The following is a 19,638-nucleotide window of genomic DNA, read 5'->3' on the forward strand; positions in this document are numbered from 1 at the left end:
AAATCAGCTGAGGATCCACAACTGATTTCAGCCCATACAGTGTTCTTCTCATCGGTACCCACAGCGCAGAACACGTTGGGAACTGCAACTAAGCACCGCCGCTGACATTCATGTGATCCCCCAGTCAAACAGCTGTTTTCGAGTCAAAATCCTGGAAATTTTGACTCTGTTTTGGATACGAAAATGCTGCAGAGTTTTTCATGGAATTTTCCAGTGTGGACATTCTGCAGCATTTCTGCCCCATATGAACATACCCCAATAGCATTAGCAGGTTCATGCTTATCCAGCTTGCCTGCACAGAGCACTGAAAGCACAAGTGCCAGATGACTCCAAGACTATTAGAACATGAGATTTATTTTTTAACTCTCTTTTCAGTACTTTTATAGTGTATTAGAGGTCTGTATTAATCTCCTTTGTGCTTGACATAATAATTTGTGTCCATCATATAGTTCAGCAATAGGAGATTCTTGGACAGATTGTATACTTGATTTTACACAAGGTGCTAGAGTCTGGAATATGTCACAGATGAAAAAATGCCATAGATGCAAGTTATACCGAGAAGCCAGATTCACATGGCAAGTTCAGGAGAAATGTGAGGCAGTAATGCACTAAATTATGGAATTATATGGTAGGCCTGTAGGGTAGCTTCTAAGGGTGAACAGAAGGATCAATAATTCTCGGGTGTAGAGCAAAGTAATAGAATTTGTGTACATCATATTTCTGTCCAAGCTTAGAAAAATGATCTAGTTATTCAATATGATAGGCAAAAGGTGAAAGCTGTATCGAATTTCTTCTAATGTTCTCTTCATACGGCTCACAGAGGATAGTGGAAGTCTTTCTAAATAAAATAGACATGCATTACATCCGTAATGAGCAAATAATGCATGTCATTAGAAACAATCATGAGAAAAACGTAGAACACCCGATTTGGCTTCTCTGCTTTTACGCATCAAGACAATATTAATTTTAAAAAAAAATCTGGTTCATAAGGTCTTCTAAGTGGGTGAATAGAACCTCCCAGGAACATCAATGCAGGACAAGTTACACTCTGTCATTATTTATTTAACGAAAACTAATACATAATATAGAAGGAATGTGGGAAGAATTAATTACACCCCATAAATCAATAGCTTGTAGAACCACTTTTAGCAGTAATAACTTAAAGTAATCGTTCTCAGCAGAAGTGTAACGTGAAGCTTCTGGGCCTCAATGCAAAACCTTTTAGAAGACCCCCAACTATAATGATTTTTTCATAGAACTGGGATACCTATATGGAGAAGAGAGGCCTTATGGGTTCCCTAAGGCTCGTGGGCGTGGGTGCAACCCCCCTATAGTTACGCCCCTGGTTCTCAGTAGACTTTATCAGTCTCTCACATCATTCTGGTGGACTTTTGGCCCACTCTTCTTTACAACGTTGCTTCGCTTTATTGAGGATTGTCGGCATTGGCTTATGCACAGCTCTCTTAAGGTCTCGTCACAGCCTTCAAATTGGGTTGAAGTCTGAACTTTAACTGGACCACTGCAACACCTTGACTTTTTCTTTTACAAATATATAAAAAGGAGGGTGGAGCAAGACCCAGTGAGAGTGGTGAAATGATTCTGGAGTAAAAAGTGTTTCGAGTGATGGAGGTACAATTAAGATATCCAAATCCATGACACTCAAATAAAAGAGAAAAGATCATTCCCAGTCGCATGTCGACTGCACGTAAGAACAACCCCTTCTCACTTAATTTTCAAGTGATTGTAGTCATTCATTATGATGAGTGCAGAAGAGGTTGAAAAAAAATGTACATTACAAAAGCTTTATCATGGTATACGTCTACTCATCTGCATTTTAGCTTTATTGTGGATTCACTTGCCATATTAAAGGTACCCTTTGCCCTACAGCATTATTTTTTGAATGTTCTTTTTTCTGATCATTGATAATCAGTTTTGTATGGATCAATATATTGTGGTTTTAGGCTTTTTTTGTGAATGAGGATTAGACATATCTATCTTCATTGGTTGGTTGTCATTGGTTGGCACATTATTAAATTGCTCTTTCCACTATGACTCCATGTGTGTAATTCTGTGATGCGCCTCGAACATCTCAGGTGAACCGTGTAGGATATTTTTATTGCATAATTATATCTTGAGTGTCATGGTTTTGGATATCTTAATTGGACAGCTATATATAAGTGTCATACTCTTATTTGGAGACATACTTTCTTAGGAGTGGTAGAATTTGACATTTTTGAGACCTAAATTGTTGTCTTCTGACCTATGATTATGTATCGTCTATATTTTACCCTCTAAAATGTAATGTAGAGCTCAACTTCTAGGACCCCTGTGAGTATGGCAGGGAAAGGAGAGTTTGAAGATATTGAGTTTAACGTCAATTAAAACTCATTTTTAGAATTCAGGTGGAGTTGTTAAGGTATAAAGTAGTTTTCCAAGGATATACAATTGACTTCTCCTCAGGACAGGTCATCAATATAGTGGATTGGCTGCTTAAAGCACCATAACTAACTTATGGTGTTGTAAGGCGAGGTGAGAGGGAGTTGTGTACTGTTTTTTTATACTCACCTGATTCCTGGTTCCCATGCATGTATTTTCCCCCAGACTTGTAAAGGAAAGTGTGTGTACATGACTCTAAAAAGAGTCAGATTTTCATCCAGTGCGCTGACTTCAGCAGCAAGCACTGTAAGAACCAGGAAGCAGGTGGGGATACAAAAAATACAGCACCTGGGTCAATGCCAATTCACCTAACAGCACTATAAGTTAGTTTATGGTGCTTTAGGCAGGTGACGGGTTTCTTTTGAAATCAATGGGATTTCTTTTGAAATCAATGGGAGCTGCATCTGTAGTTACATGCCCCGGCCACTACAAATAGGTAGAAGAAGCAGCTTCCACTCCAATACCTATGTAGTGGCACTTCCAGTGGGCGCCTACTCAGCTGATTGGCCGGAAGTCCCAAGGGCGGATGCTGGCAAATCAACTATTGTTGACCTATCTTACGGATAGTTCGTCAATAATATCCCCCTGAGAAGCACTTTTAAGATGTGTTCATCATGCTTTAGATAAAGAGAATGCATTTTCTTGAGGTTTCTCAAATTTGCATATATTCTTCAAAGCCATTTTGGAAAAAAATATTTCGAGAATGTGTCTTGCTTTCTTTCACACTGTTTCCTATTCCTACTACCTATAGAGCCAGTAACTTAGATCTGTCTTTAGGATCTGTAGGGTTTGTGTTCCTTCCTATAGGACTGATGTGAAAATTAACTTTGCTTTGAACGGGAACAAGAAAAAGAAAATGTATTAGTCTTGGATGTAATCTACTATTTCATCCATTTGTCATCATTCTTTGTTGAGATTTACTCACAGCAGGGTGCAAAACCAATAGCTGAGCAAAGATAATTTAGAAAATGTTGTAGGTGACCTTTCAAGAATCTGTTTGTGCAGAACATACACTAAGCAATCAATAGTCCTGTATTGGTCCTGAAAATGGAGCATCCATTGTAAACAGTACTATTGTTATATACTGGAAACATTAGCACAACAGGATGGTGATGGGACTGGAGATGTCATTATCTGACCGAACCTATTCATTCCATATGCCTTGATTTTATTCATAAGGAATGTGCAATGCATCATGGTATAAATGACAATAAAATGGCTTGACAATGAGATTGCTGCACTTCAAAAACAATTTATGAGAAATGACTAAAGATTTTCTTCTTGATACAGCAATCGTTCATGATGTATGTCAACGCACCTCTTGCCTGTTTCATAGCTGTCCATCATTATATTTCAGGACATATTGAAACAGATACATTCAGAATTTCTGAATTATGTTATCTATCTCAGTAATCACATTTTTCTTTCCTCGCCAATAAAACCATCACATTTATATCCACAGAACAGCTAGCTTTATTCTTAATCCTCAATATAGACTAAAACCTAAACTATCCAGTATATTAAGTAGAAATACTGCAAAATGTTACTTCCATGGTGTTATATCCTACTGGCTTATATTGTCCTAGGGGTTGATCTAGTAGGATGTATCTACTACTATTGCTGACATTTTTAAAGGGGTTACCTGGACTTATACTACTGATGACCTATCACCAAGATTGCCCATCACTAGTTGATCAGCAGGGGTTTGCTGCTTGGGATCCCCACTGATCAGCTGATTCCCAAAACCACTGTCAATACGGACTATGGTGGTGGAAGCTGATAGCACTGTCCGTATTGCAATGGCCCAGTTTGATATACAGGCACAACACCCCAATGGGAGCTGTAATACCGAACCAGGCCACTGCAATGCGGATAGTGCTATCTGCTTCCACCACTGTCCGTACTGACAGCAGCAAGCCTGGCGATCAGCTGATTGTGGGGATCCCAAGTGGCAGACCCCCACTGGTCAACTATTTATGACCTATCCTGAGAATAACTCCTTTCATACTGTACACTATATGGACAAAAGTATTTGGACACTGCAGAAAATCAGCAAATCTGCAAATACTGAGTTTGCCAAACAGTATGCTGGGAAAGACATGGGTAAAATTAAAAACTCCTCATTTTGTAATAACTGTTCATTCATCCGATCGAGCCCCGGTGGGAAGAACTGGAGCGACGGGTATGACACTGCCACCCACGCCCATCCTCACAACAATCTCTTCTCACAGCCTTGCACGAGGAATGGTGAGCTATTCTTGCCCAGACTTACAGAGAACTTGTGGAAAGTCTGCCTCGACGTGTTACTGCTGTAATACAAGCAGAAGGAGGGCCGACACATTACTAAATAGAAGAATAAAGCACTTTTTCTGAAAAACATGCAGCGTCCAAATACTTTTGTCCATATAGTGTATATGCAGTACCCCAAAATATCTTATTTTTAAGAAGGTTTATCAGCTTAGTACAATTCAGACATTGGTAGCAATTTGTCTAATGGAAATAAATGCAGTGAAACATGAGGGATAGGAGGGAGATACTATCAAGATATCTATGGTGAAAAAACGTATCATTCTGGGTCATGGAAATCTATTTTATTGGCTATACAGGTTTTGGATGTGCAAGTGATTCCTCGTGATTAACAACAGCATTTCAGAAATATTGGCAAGCAATATTTCATTTATGGCGAAGATGATATTGGATCAAAATTATCTGTGAAAATAACTACATATCCTGTGATATTCATTAGATATCATATTATTCATACGATCAGAGAAAATGTGACTTCTATACTTACTTTAATTAGTATCCATCGTCTAGGAATAATACAACTATACTCCACTTTGTGAGAATAATACACCTTACAGTACATATAATATGTTCTAATCTGTATTCCAGTTAATGGGTGCAAATACATTAGATGCATTCACACATGGCAGATTTGTTGCAAACGTTTCTGCCAGTTCAATTCATCTGAATCGGGTTGTTTCTGTGACAAGCGTTATGAAATTATACTGGTAGATTGTAACCCACCTCTGTGTGTCCATCTGCCATCTTCTGGTCTGGGGAAAGTTAGTGGGATTTAGGCAGATGGTTAAGTTTATTTCCTGCCAATCAATATTCATTCAACTGCCTTTCGCACATTTGCTCCTTTTGGGTCCAGCACGGAAGCCCTTTGTTGTACTGATAACAAAATTAGCCATTTGCAGGAGATCAGATTGTCTCCCCGCCCCTCCAGTACGCATCCTCCAGACATGCTGACTGCGATTTTCCCCCACTGAGATGGGACAAAGAATAAATCAATAACGGGGGTTATAAGTCATTCGAAGGTCCCAGCTAAACAGCAGTTATATTTTTGAAACCTGAATATACCACAGATGCAGTACATTCACTCCTGTTACTGTGTGACCCATGAAATCCATGTAATTACATATCTAAACGACTAGTTATCTATCGCATACCATGATATGGAACATAGCAGCCATAGCTTTCTTATTAGAGGGCCTCCTAAGGAAATTTGGTCAAAATGGTAAATTGGGTTTCAATCCAGAAGAGCTGTGCATATACTTAGCCAGTCCTTCGATGGTTTCACAAGGGGATGGTAAAGGTATGACTCAAAGAAGGCTTTTAAAACTGAGGGGGATCCTCTCTCCAAATTGTCAGACCTAGGAGTTGCATCTAAATGCAGGCGAGTCCATCTTCTCACGTGTTCCTCACCCCAGGATTATTTGTAACAACTTTATAGACCGGTATTTTCTATTATTTTATTCCTTTTTATTTTCATACTGTTTTTGTGTATTTGTATGTTCCCTACCCCTTTAATCCTTTAATATATTTTTACCGAAGCACTTCTAACCCCTTTTAGAAAAATAACTTTATTTAGTCAGTTTTCTTCATGCTTGAAGCGATCCATAACTCCAAAGTGTGTTAATTCTGTGTGCATTGGTGGAAACAGAGGTGGCTAACCTACATGTCAGAAACAGTCAGTAGTGGCAGCGAAGTCTGTTTGAGCATTCTAGGCTGTGCACAATGCAATTTGGGCTCCATCTTGCACAAGTACAAGATCCTAGGAGCTGGAAAAACCTTGACCCTGTGATCTGCCCCTGCCATTCAAAACAGGTTGGTGACTGTTGGCTCCCTAAAAGCTATCACCGTGACAGCTAGTACATGAATTTCTCAGAGCCCCATTCAGATGAATGGGGCTTTGTGTGAATATACCCTAATTTCACAGTGTAAGGTGCACTAATGTAATTGGCTTATCTGAATGACTAGTACTTTATAACTTACAATATGTTAATCCAGAAGACAATAAACAAGAGACCACAAGTAAATTATCAGGTCATTTTAATTTTAACAGGTAAAATGTCTACTCCCATATATTAAATATATGTCTCATTTTAGACAACTTATGCTTATTTACTAGCTTCTGTTAGTCTCATAATTTCTGTTATATACTTGCCTTTAAAAATGTGCTGCTTCACCACTGTTAATGAAGTTTGAAGTGGCTGCCGCAAGGGTTTTCCCTTCCAGCTTCTCTGCAATCCACTGCTTGTCATTAAGTGCAGAGCTTCCGTAGTAATGAAGGCGTTTCCTTAGCAGTGGGAAGGAATTATCTTCACAGATAGCTCCCGCGCACTCAAAGGCTGCAGGCAAGAAACTGTAATAGCAATCACCACAATCTCTGTCTCTCTTGTGGGTGGGTGTGCCTGTGGGTGTGTGCACACATTATATTGGGTTTACTCATTATTTCTGCAGAATGCCTGAACCATCTTGGAAGAGCAATGGGACCAGCATTCAGATACTGCCCCCTGCTGTTCGGACCTTGACTGTGCAATGCAGCATGGAATGTCAGGGCAAGAAAGTGCAGAACAGTGAACTACTGGCAAAATACTAGACTTGCTACATATCTCCTGCATGAAAGCGGATTGCAAACAGCAGGGCAATGGAAAAATTGCGAAGACCACCTGAAAATCAGAACTTATAGACATGAAACAGGGTGCAAACAGCAGCAAATGAGTGGTTAACTAGAACCTGGTGTATTTTAGAAAACTTATTGAAAACTAGGTATACACTTGAAATGAAAAGGCAAAACTACTAACGCAGAAAAATGAATGCTATTTGCATTTACTTATTTTGCATAAACAGTATAATCAGGAAGTGACGCATTACTGAAATCACATTTTTATGTTCAACATATTTAGAAAATATAATTAGTGGCATTTCATTTTTTTCATGCGACTGCCTATAAAAAACAATGCTGAAATATTCAGGTTTTCGCATTGACCACTGAAGCACATGCAATAGACTAATTATCTGTTTTTTGCAGCTCACTTGTTAGCTTTGCTGTGTAGACTGACATACGGTCAGCAGGGTCACCTCATTATCATTAAAGGGCAAGGGATCTAATAAGAACTGCTGGGCTTCTTTATAAGGTAGCATAGTAAAACTAGACAGAGATAAGGCTCTGCATACATTTCCCTTGTCACTGTCTGGTCTCTGGGGAAAGAACTGTACTCCATCACTTTCTGGAGACTGTTTGACTACTGACACTTTTTGACCATTAATGTTTATCATTACAGCAGCAATAAGCATACATACCCTGCGGTAGGGTTTGCACAGGTAATGCAAGCTCATGCTGTGTGTCTTTCCAATGCTTACATTTAATGAACGCAACTGGCATTAAATAAATGATACATTTCGTTTAAATAATAGGTGAGCTTTAATTCATTTATTACATAGCATCCATGCTCTTTTATGTCACACTGAAAGTGTCTCCTCAAGACCCTTATTACATGAGGTGACAAATGAAATAATGCACCTTAAATAATGCATAGTCTTTCCTTGATGGGATTTGATGTCATGTCTCCTGGTTACATTATATTTCAAAGCCGTGTAGCAAGAACCTGTCTAGAAATGGATATTGTAACCAGGTCTAAGACAAGGAAGAGAATATGTCTCAGGTCTCTATAAGGGATCACCGGATTGTTAAAGCAAAGCTTACAGACAGTAACAGAATTTGATAAATAATGTATCGTCTTTTGTCTTGCAGGAGCACTGGAGGAAGAGGCACAATCAGATCAGCTGTGGAAAGCTTACATAGCAAATCTAATAGGTTTGTAAATGAGATTTTTTTGTTCATTTGTTTTGGCTGTGAGGCAGCTATTAATCTGTTGCAATCCTAACTTGTGTTGCTTGCCTCAATGGAAACAGTTATCACTCAGTCCAATTCTCAACCTATCTGTGCTCTTCTTCATTGCAACTTCATTCCCAGTTGTGTCAAAATACAGTAAAATTGTGAGGCAATGGCTGCCTGCAGACGAGTGGAAATCCCGCCGCGGGATTTCCCGCGGGATTTCCGCCGCTGAAAGTCTGCATAGGAGTGCATTACAATACGCACTCCTATGCAGACGGCCGCGGTTTGGCCGCGCGAAATCTCGCGCGGCAAACAAACCGCGGCATGTTCTAATTTCCTGCGGGGCACGCACTCACCTGGCCGCTGGCTCCGGTCTGCGCATGCGCCGGCTGCGCGGCAGCCGGCACATCAAAGAGCCGGGGCCGCCAGGCGCGGGTGAGTACGCGGTCGTCCCTGCAGGCTCTGGGGTCGGATCGCGCGGCGAGATTTCTCGCTGCCGGATCCGACCCGCTCGTCTGCAGGCGGCCAATAGGGAGACGGACCTTGTGAGATAAATAAATAAACAAACATATGTGAATTGTAACACCTTTACAACACCTGGTTTCAATGAAGAAGACCTCTTAACTTCATATGAAGTCACATTAGTATTTTTAAAGGAATATTACAAAAAGTGTTTATAGAATGTTTGTTTAACCTTTTTACTGCCAAGGATGTATGCAGTATATATTATTATGCACCCAGTTCACTGCTCGGTATCATATTAAAGGGGTTTTCCAGGGAAATATTATTGAGAACCTATTCTCAGGATAGAGAGCACACACTAGTATCGCTGGAGTACACCCAACCTACAAGACGGAGTGCTGGCAATCATAGTTCTATCCTCAGGAGAGGCCATCAATAGTTGATCCGCTGGGTTCACTGCTCAAGACCGTAGCTGATCATTAAAATAAATGAGAACTGCAATTACAAGCACCGGCCACAATACAGGGGTCAATGCTATCTGCGTCCACCCTGTACCTCTGTGTGTTGTGGCGCTGACAGCAGACATCCAATCAGCTGATAGGCTGAAGTCTTCAGCAGCTGATGATCAACTATTGATGACTTTTCCTGAGGATAGGTGATCAATAGCACATGATCAGACAGAATATTAACTTTCGAATGCTAGCAAGATCAAAACTAGCCATGCTATTCAGAGTGTAGCACTTGCTTGACATCAGGAACAGGATGGAAAGTTTTGCTTTCTGGTTCGATGTAAAGAAGGGGTGGGAGGAGGGAGGCTGCAATGGACATCAGGCAGAAAGATTGCAGCAAAATTGTGACTCAGATGTTTACCATTATCACAGATATTTTTGTTCTTCCGTTCTGGTGATTTTGTGAAGATAATTACTTGTAAATGTAGGCTTGTAAGAACTGTTTGGGTCAAACCTTTAGCTACAAATAACTTTTATGCACTTTTTTTTAAATAAGACATTACACTTTCATAAGTATCTCTATGCAATTTTGCATAAGAGTAAAGTACTGGGTGGCATTTTCAGTGTGCCAGGTGTCTACTTTCAGAATATATAAAAAAAAAATTTATTTTAGAATTCAGTTTTTCTTTCTTTATGTGGAAAATGTAAAAATATGACCCAGCAATGAAGGGGGAAAAGAGTGTATTCCTTTTATTTGCCTTACATACATATTACTTCTTCACCTCTTCCTGTAATCATTTCAAGCTTAATAATGTCTTTGGCTTTTCACTAGAATTTATGAAGTATAATTTTCAAAAGATTGATGAATATAATTCAGATGAATATAATCCTTACTTCAAATCATGTATTAAAGGGGTTGTCCCGCGCCGAAACAGGTTTTTTTTTATTCAATAGGCCCCCCGTTCGGCGCGAGACAAACCCAATGCATGTGTTAAAAAAAAAAACGTTTAGTACTTACCCGAATCCCCGCGCTTCGGCGACTTCTTCCTTACCTTAGTAAGATGGCCGCCGGGATCTTCACCCACGATGCACCGCGGGTCTTCTCCCATGGTGCACCGTGGGCTCTGTGCGGTCCATTGCCGATTCCAGCCTCCTGATTGGCTGGAATCGGCACACGTGACGGGTCGGAGCTACGAGGACCAGCTCTCTGGCACGAGCGGCCCCATTTACCAGGGAGAAGACCGGACTGCCCAAGCGCGTCTAATCGGGCAATTAGACGCTGAAATTAGACGGCACCATGGAGACGAGGACGCTAGCAACGGAACAGGTAAGTGAATAACTTCTGTATGGCTCATAATTAATGCACGATGTACATTAGAAAGTGCATTAATATGGCCATACAGAAGTGTATAACCCCACTTGCTTTCGCGGGACAACCCCTTTAAGTCAATAGAATTGGGTACATATAGATATACTGCATAGTGCCTTCTCGTGTTCTCAGTTCTTAAAATAATAATCTGTCCAGCCAAAATCTATATTTAACAGTGATGTGTCAGGACGCGGGGTCCGGGAAACTGGAGGTCCCTGAAAATACCCGCAACCCCTGTCCCTTCCTACTTGCCCCCCTGGGCTACGCCCCAGGGCGACAACTGGGCGACGGTCCCTACACTCACTAAGGAAGGGGGACACGGGGACTAACGAACGGACAGGCACTGGAACAAACAACAGCAAGGAGAGTCAGGCAATCCGGGTCAGCAACAAGAGGGTACGCGGTACAAGAGGGTCAGGCAAAGGCAACGTCAGGTCCAAAGGCAGAGGGTCAGTAACAGGAGTCAGAAGTCAGAAGTATGCAGTACGCTGGTGTAGCAGGAAATCCAAAACTAACACTGGCAATGCTAGAGAGAAACAGGCAGGTTTAAATGCTGTCAGAACTCCCGCCCCTGCAGCTGATTGGGGCGGGGAGTCTGCCAGCAGCCAGACCTAGGCAAAAGGCAGCGAGTGCAGATCCCAGACATGCAGCAGCAAGTGCAGATGCTGCTAATCCTAACAGTACCCCCCCTTCTACGGGGGGACACTGGACCCCCAAGACCCAGAGCGGGCTTAAGAGGGAAGGCCCTGTGGAATAATCGGACCAGACGTGGGGCATGAACATCTCTGGCAGGAACCCACGTCCGTCCATCAGGGCCAAACCCTCTCCAGTGGACCAGATACTGTAAAGAGCGCCGTACCCGCCTGGAGTCAACAATACTTTCCACCTCAAATTCAAATTCTCCTTGCACCAGGGTAGGAGAGGGCGGGTCACGGGTGGGCAAAACTGGAGTCACATATCTTTTTAGCAAGCTTTTATGAAAAACATTATGAATCTTCCAGGAGCCAGGAAGAGACAATCTATAAACCAGTGGGTTAATAACCTGCAAAATAGAAAAAGGACCAATAAACCGCGGTGCAAGTTTTAAAGACGGAACCTTCCGTCTCAAATTCTTAGAAGACAATAAAACTTGCTCCCCAACCAAAAAAGGTGCAGTGATAGTGCGTTTCTTATTAGACTGCCTAAGTACCTTCTCCTGGGAACCCTGAAGGTTCTTATGAACCTGGGCCCAAACTGTGCACAGTTCATCAATAGCAGTATTAGCGGGTGGAGTGTTCGAAACAGGAGGAGTAGAGAGTGCAAATCGAGGATGGAAACCATAATTACAGAGAAACGGCGAAACTTGGGAAGACAAATTGTCATGAATATAGAATGCAAATTCGGCGGATTCTGCAGGTTCCGGGGTACAAAAACTCCTAGACAAGGCATCTGCTTTAACATTCTTCGAGCCAGTTCTGTAAGTCACTGCAAAATTGAACCGTGAAAAGAACCCGACCCAGCGGGCTTGTCGAGCATTCAACCTCTTGGCGGAGTCTAGATACATGAGGCTTTTGTGGTCTGTAAGTACAGTGATTTGATGGAGGGCACTTTGCAGGACGTGCTTCCATTCCTCAAAAGCCCATTTAATAGCTAGTAACTCCCGGTTACCTACGTCGTAATTACGCTCTGTAGAGGAGAATTTTCTGGAAAAGTAGGCACAAGGCCTAAGGTTTGTGAGTGTGGAGGTACCTTGGGACAGTACCGCTCCTACTCCAAACTCGGAGGCGTCTACCTCCACCACGAACGGACTGGATAGATCAGGTTGGATGAGGACGGGCGCTGAAGAGAGAGCAGCCTTCAGGGTGGTGAAGGCCGCAAGTGCATCTGGCGACCAATTACTCACATCCGCCCCCTTTCCGGTGAGATCCGTTAAAGGCTTAGCCACCACGGAGAAGTTCTTAATGAACTTACGATAATACTCAGCAAACGCCAGGAAGCGCTGCAGGGCTTTTAGGGTACCTGGCTGAGTCCATTCCATGATAGCCTTCACCTTAACGGGATCTATCTGAATATCACATGGTGTAGTGATATATCCCTTTGTCAAACTGTCCTGAATATAGTCCTTCCTGGACTCTCTCTCAGGAACAGTTACGTTGTAGATCTGACCCTTCGGGAGTTTAACACCTGGGATCAGATCAATTTCACAATCAAATTCTCTAAGAGGAGGCAATCCTTCAGAGAGTTGTTTGGAGAAAACATCAGAAAACTCATCAATGTAGTCTGGTAACTCGATCCCCTCCAAAACAGAAGTATCCAGGTGCACTGGATTCATGTGATTAGTACAGTGGGACCCCCACTTGACCAGCTCCAGCGTGTTCCAATTAATAATGGGATTGTGTTCCCTTAACCAAGGGAGCCCTAAGACTATGTCCACCGACAAGTCTTTCATAACGAGGAAGGTGCAAGTCTCAGTATGCTGGGCTCCTATGGTGAATGTCAACTCTGGGGTAACAAGATTGACGAGGCCGGCATGCAAGGGAGTGGAGTCTACCCCTGCAATCTGAATAGGAGGATCTAAACGTAGCAAGGAACCAAAAATCTGAGCCACAAAATCAAAGTTCACAAAGTTTGCTGCTGCCCCAGAATCAACAAAGGCTTGTCCTGCACGAGAGAAGGAACGGAGCTTCAAAACGCAGGGCAAGAACATTTTAGACACAACAGGGGGTACCTGAGCCCCTAGACAGTCCTCCTGGCAACTGCCTAGGAGCGGAAGTTTCTCCTGCCGAGGTTTTTTCCCGCAGGTAGCGATGCGATGACCAGGCTCTCCGCAATAGAAACAAAGGTTCTTCTTTAACCGATATTCCCTTCGCTGTTTAGGTGACATCGTCCCCAGTTCCATGGGCTCAGCGGGGGGAGGTGAGGTTGTCGGTCTAGCCGCAGAAGTGGCCGGGAAGGCCGGATGGATCAGACTGGGCCGAGCAGATAGTCTGGCCCTCAAGCGCCGGTCGGCTCGGATGGCTAACGACATTGCTTGTTCCAGGGTACCAGGCTCCGGCTGGGCCACCAGCAGCTCCTTTAGGTCTTCAGATAGACCAGTCAAGAACAAGTCCTTGAGGGCTGAGTCGTTCCACCCCGACTCAGTGCAGTGCTGTCTGAATTGGGAGCAATAATCTTCTGCCACCTTCTGACCCTGTCGCAAGGACAACAGTTTGGCGACAGCGTAGGCAGCACGGTCGGGTTCGTCATACAGCTGGCCCAAAGCAGCAAAAAAGGCGTCTAGTGACTGTCGGGTGGGGGAGTCAGCTGGTAAGGAGAAGGCCCAATTTTGGGGTTCTCCCCTCAGGCGAGTTATCACGAAACCCACCTTCTGGTACTCTGTGCCAGAGGTGTGGGGTCGGAGGTCAAAATAAAGCTTGCAGCCTTCTCTGAACACAAAAAACTGACTTCTCTCACCGGAAAAGAAGTCAGGAGGTGTTGCTCGGGGTTCAGAAACCGTACCAGGAGTGGCAGGGAGCTGCATAATATTAGAAGCCCCTCGCTGCTCCTGATGCTGCAGGCGAGCAGTCAGGTCCTGGACCAGGTCCGTCAGAATCTGTACCTGGTTGGCTAAGGCCGCCACAGCCTCCATAGTGGGTTTCAAGGTTGCTGGTCGGATGTAGGGATCCGACTTCCGTTCGGCCAGTGTTACTGTCAGGACGCGGGGTCCGGGAAACTGGAGGTCCCTGAAAATACCCGCAACCCCTGTCCCTTCCTACTTGCCCCCCTGGGCTACGCCCCAGGGCGACAACTGGGCGACGGTCCCTACACTCACTAAGGAAGGGGGACACGGGGACTAACGAACGGACAGGCACTGGAACAAACAACAGCAAGGAGAGTCAGGCAATCCGGGTCAGCAACAAGAGGGTACGCGGTACAAGAGGGTCAGGCAAAGGCAACGTCAGGTCCAAAGGCAGAGGGTCAGTAACAGGAGTCAGAAGTCAGAAGTATGCAGTACGCTGGTGTAGCAGGAAATCCAAAACTAACACTGGCAATGCTAGAGAGAAACAGGCAGGTTTAAATGCTGTCAGAACTCCCGCCCCTGCAGCTGATTGGGGCGGGGAGTCTGCCAGCAGCCAGACCTAGGCAAAAGGCAGCGAGTGCAGATCCCAGACATGCAGCAGCAAGTGCAGATGCTGCTAATCCTAACATGATGAACTACTATTTCATATTTAAAGAGCTACAATACAGCTCCATATAGGAGGCGCATATCAAGTGCCTATAATGGATTGGTCCCCATCAGGGCAAATACTGGAAACCTTCCGCAAACAAAGCATTTGGGAAATCCTGCTTTATAATGAAGTCTATGGTGTTCTTGGCACTCGGTATGCACAAATCTCATATGGAACCATATTATAGTTACAATCAGCATGAATGCTCCTGCTGTATCATTATATTCTTTATTATACAGTAGTTTGTTCTTAGGGTAGTTGCTATGCAACTGTTCCACAGCTGATACATTAGAATGGGTCAACAGACCACTGCTGTAGCCCAGGCTAGTTTTAAGAGGAATTCCTGATTGGTTAGCCTCTCTTTAAATATTCCTGAATTCTGAAATTGGTTGCTGGTTATAGCGTAAACTATGTACATCTAGATCCAGTATTCCTTGTTTGCTCTTTGCCAGTGTAGTCTTGCCTACTTTAACTGTAGCTTAAAGCAAGTGACTGTCAGGCCATATCGGGCCAATATTTGAGTGACTCCTGTTTACTGTGAATGGAAGTAACCCGCTCCCCCTTCATAGGCTTGAACAACCATCGCTCCTGTGTAAGCACAGCAGAGATAATTTAACGGCAGTCCATAAGAGGGATGTGGGTTACTTATGCACCTGATAGTCTTCTCGTATAAAAGAAATATGTGCTCATTACCTTGTGCCAATGGATCAGCTGCTGCTTCTAGAAATGAGACAATATTACAGAGAAAGTCACAAAGAATCCTTCAAATGCTACAGAGCATTTTTACAAGTTGAGCATGCTTACCAATAGATGATAGCTAATCCATTATTGATTTCTGTGGTCATTGGAGAAACTAAAAGCTAAACACCATCAGTCTGTGATAGGATGATTTAATATGATTGTGAACAATTATATACTTGGTTACTGAGTCTTTAGAAACTGCATGCCTTCCTACTAAGTTCCCAAGAACTCGGCATAATGTCACTTGGTCACCATGGACCAGATGCTATGTATAATCAAAGATTAGATCACATGAACATGCCACAATGTATCCATGGCAAAAGTGTGAGTGATTGGCAAGATCTAAGTCATGTAACTAAAGTGAACCTGCAGCTTTCTCCTTACTAATGCCTTAATTTAGACTCAATGATTATCGCTCAAGTCATCTTTTGAGCGATAACGTTGTGTGCATTAACATGGCAAGATGATCGCTCAAAATTCGCTTAAACGGCTGTTTGAGTGACAGTTTTGAGTGTTCACTTTTGCATAAGTGTGTAAATGAAGGCTCATGCTGTATGCAGAAGACAAGCGGGACTGCTATCTTCTGCGTGCAACTGTTGTCTTCTTGGAGTGCTCAGCTGGTATACAGATGAGCGCTCCTAGTGGGGTATGCAATAGACAAGTGGGGCCGCTTGTTTTATGTATACAGCTATTTTCTTCTCGGAGCACTCAGCTGGTATACAGCTGAGCGCTCCGAGCGGGGTATGCAGAACACAGGAAACACTGCAGTGATTTTTGGGGAAGGGCTTTAAATGTAAGCCCCTCCCTGAAAAATCATTCATAGCATGCGTGTAGCCGTGTCTTCTCCCTGCGCTGCTCTGTTGTTCTTTCATCAGGCAGCAATTTAAAATTCCAGCCTGCTGAAAGAGCTCTATCTGATTGGCTGAGCGCTCAGCCAATCACAGGCAGCGCTTAGCCATTCATTAAAATCAGGCTAATTTCCCTCAGTATATGCATGACAGTTTCCTAATAATCTTTCTCTCACCGTTGATTTAGTGTCCTGTAATTTTTAATTACTCTGCCCTTGCTGTAATATAAATCAACATTCTATGCACTCATTTCTTGGTGAGCCTGTGAGACTTGTATTTATGTACAACAGCTAATCAGGGAAGGCAGAGCTGCACGGAGAGGGAAAACAACATCCTGAATTAATGATAAGATAGTAGGTGTGTCTATATATGTAAAAGTCCAGTGCCATAAATGCTTTATTTTTTGCCTGAACCAATGATGGGAACAGGGTGTGTCTCAGACTACCTCAGACTCTAGTAGGCACTGTAGATGCAAGATTGTGGCAATGCCGGGAATATGGTAAACACAATGCTGCAATAGAACCCCTATTCAACAAAGGAAAACACAAAATAGAGGGGAACTGACCCTGCTCCTACCTAAAAGCAGATTGACCTCTCTGATAAGTGTGAACCTGCCGAACACCTCTCAACCTGCTAAATGACCCTAACAGGGGGAAAAGGTGAAGACTGAACCACAGTACAAATAATCAAGAGTGAAGGAAATAAACCACAGCAAACTCCCGGGGGACTCGGACATGGCTCCAAGAACCACGACCAAGTGAACGGAATATAAATAGCAGAGAGCTAAGGGAGGGGTAGGAATATAAAACTGCTGATAGGTAGACCAGAGAGGAAACCGCACCTAATAAAACCTCTCTGAGAGGTGGGGACTCTAACGCAAATACCAACATGTAACTATATGGTTACAGATAGTTGCAGACAACTCTGACCCAAAATGTGTCAACCAGCAACCTGTACAGGAGCAGAGTGTGCAGTCCGCCCCCACATCAAGGTTAACCTACCACGACATCGATGCGACTGACAAGCTGCGACAGTAGATAGGCAGTAGTTTCAGATCACAACTCTGTCCTAATGTAGCTAAGCTAAAACACAGTTAAGAAGTAGGGGTAAAGGAAAATTAATAGCAGGTAATCATCCCTTTTGAGTACTCAGTTTCATATCACATTTGAGTTTCTAAATGGACACTTGTTTTAAAGGAATGATCCAGGAAACTCTAATACAATAACTTATGCCTTGGGCAGGACCTCAGTTGGTTGTCAATGTTGTGTCACTCCTAGAGTCATTATGCCCTATTTCTTACTTCCGATGGAGGGTCACCCATGAGTGTTTTGAATGCTCTAATTGGTAAAAAAAACATTTGAGAAGAAGTAATGAGCTGGGATTTTTTAAGATATTAAAAAACTTACAAACGTGATCATTTAAAGTATCCGTCTGTGGCTAATTTTGACTGTATGCCTATATAAGTGGTATTGTGGCCATAACAAAAAATAACCGTGTACTGTGAATTTTTCATAACACCTATATGTGCTACACAATTAATGTAAGACGTCTTCATATCTTCTGTCACGCTGTTTCAATACACTTGGAGTAATGTATTAATAAGACCCAGCATAAATTTCTTAGATGGATCTGACTATAGCTGGCTCCATTTTGTCTCTGACTCATTTTAACCTTGCACCAGTGTCACGCCGGAGAAGCAGTTTAACCTTAGATCTTCCCCACTCCTGCATCCAACGTTGTGTCAGTATGTAAATAATTAAATGTCACATTTTGCAGGGAAAGCAGTTGGAGCTGTATAACTTTACATCATTTCTGAGAAAAAGCAATGTAGGCTTCCAACCACACAGTAAGCTTTAACTCCATACTATCCAGCCATGACTAAGTGAGGAACCCCCTCTCCCACCATCTATATATCTATTGTGGGACCCCATAATACTGCTTAGTGGAGGGGCCTCAATTACTTAGTCATATGGAGAGCTTAGTGAGGGCCCCTTCCTCTTCCACCACAGTTACTGACAATGACGGGGCGTCCCTTATGGTGTGTTATTTTGTTGCAGATTTTGGCATGGATCTGCAGCAGAGTTTACTCTTTCAATTGAATTTAAATTGAAGGGATGTAATCCACTGCAGATCTGCAACAAAATCTGCAGTAAGTCAGCTATGCGTTAATGCATCCTTAAAGGGGTTTTCCTAGTGAGAACTATCAGTGACCTATCCTCAGGATCACCAATAGCTGATTGGAGGGGGTCCACCACCTGGGATCTCCACGATGATCTGATGAGAAGGAGCTTTGCATGACTGGCAGGCTCCAAAACTTTTCTGCAATGCAACAGCCCAGCTTGGTAATGCAGCTCTCTCCCATTGAAGTAAGTCGGTGAGAGCTACATTACCAAACCAGGCTACAGTGCTATAAACATGCATTCTCAGCCTTCCAGCCATCCACAGCTCCTTCTTTTTAGCTGATCGATAGGGGTCCCAGGTGGTAGACTCCTACCAATTTGCTATTACTGACTTATCCTACGATTAGAACTTCACTTACAGAAAGTGGCAACATACATGGTGAAATTTAAAGTATCAAAATTTTATTCTACCATGGTAAGGCAACATTTCGACCATCCTGGCCTTTATCAAGTTTAAAAATGCCATGCACAGCATAGCTTAAATAACAGACAACACAAATGCAAGCACCGAGAAGTGCCCCCCCCCCCCCCAATCATACGCCCAATAATAAAAGTAGGTTTAACCCTTTCCAATCCAATTTTGGATTCAGGGTTTTCTAAAAGGCTTTCTCTTTTTGCTATTACACAACGGTGCCATCTGCTGGCTAATGCCAGTGTGTGTGCGCCATAGAGGCTCTGACAGCAGAGTGGCTGGCAATAGACGGTAAGAATACCCTGTCTGACGTCTTCTGACACTGGAGCTGTACAAGCTTCAATTTAGAATGTAGGAAGACATGGATTGGAAAGGGTTAATCTATGTCCATGCTCCAGTTGCCCTCCACCAATGTCCAGCCTGA

At 43.1% G+C, this 19,638-nt stretch overlaps 1 protein-coding gene across 1 annotated transcript in view; it reads left to right on the top strand.

Moving 5' to 3' along the window:
- The window catches only part of ST8SIA2 (ST8 alpha-N-acetyl-neuraminide alpha-2,8-sialyltransferase 2), a 213,066-nt gene that overhangs the window by 105,239 nt on the left and 88,189 nt on the right, over positions 1-19,638 (top strand). Inside the window, exon 2 of the mRNA XM_066592826.1 lies at positions 8,483-8,545. Coding sequence (XP_066448923.1) covers positions 8,483-8,545 — 63 coding nt within the window. The remainder of the gene's footprint in view (positions 1-8,482; positions 8,546-19,638) is intronic.

This window comes from Eleutherodactylus coqui, chromosome 2 (assembly GCF_035609145.1).
Source record: "Eleutherodactylus coqui strain aEleCoq1 chromosome 2, aEleCoq1.hap1, whole genome shotgun sequence".
Taxonomy (NCBI): domain Eukaryota; kingdom Metazoa; phylum Chordata; class Amphibia; order Anura; family Eleutherodactylidae; genus Eleutherodactylus; species Eleutherodactylus coqui.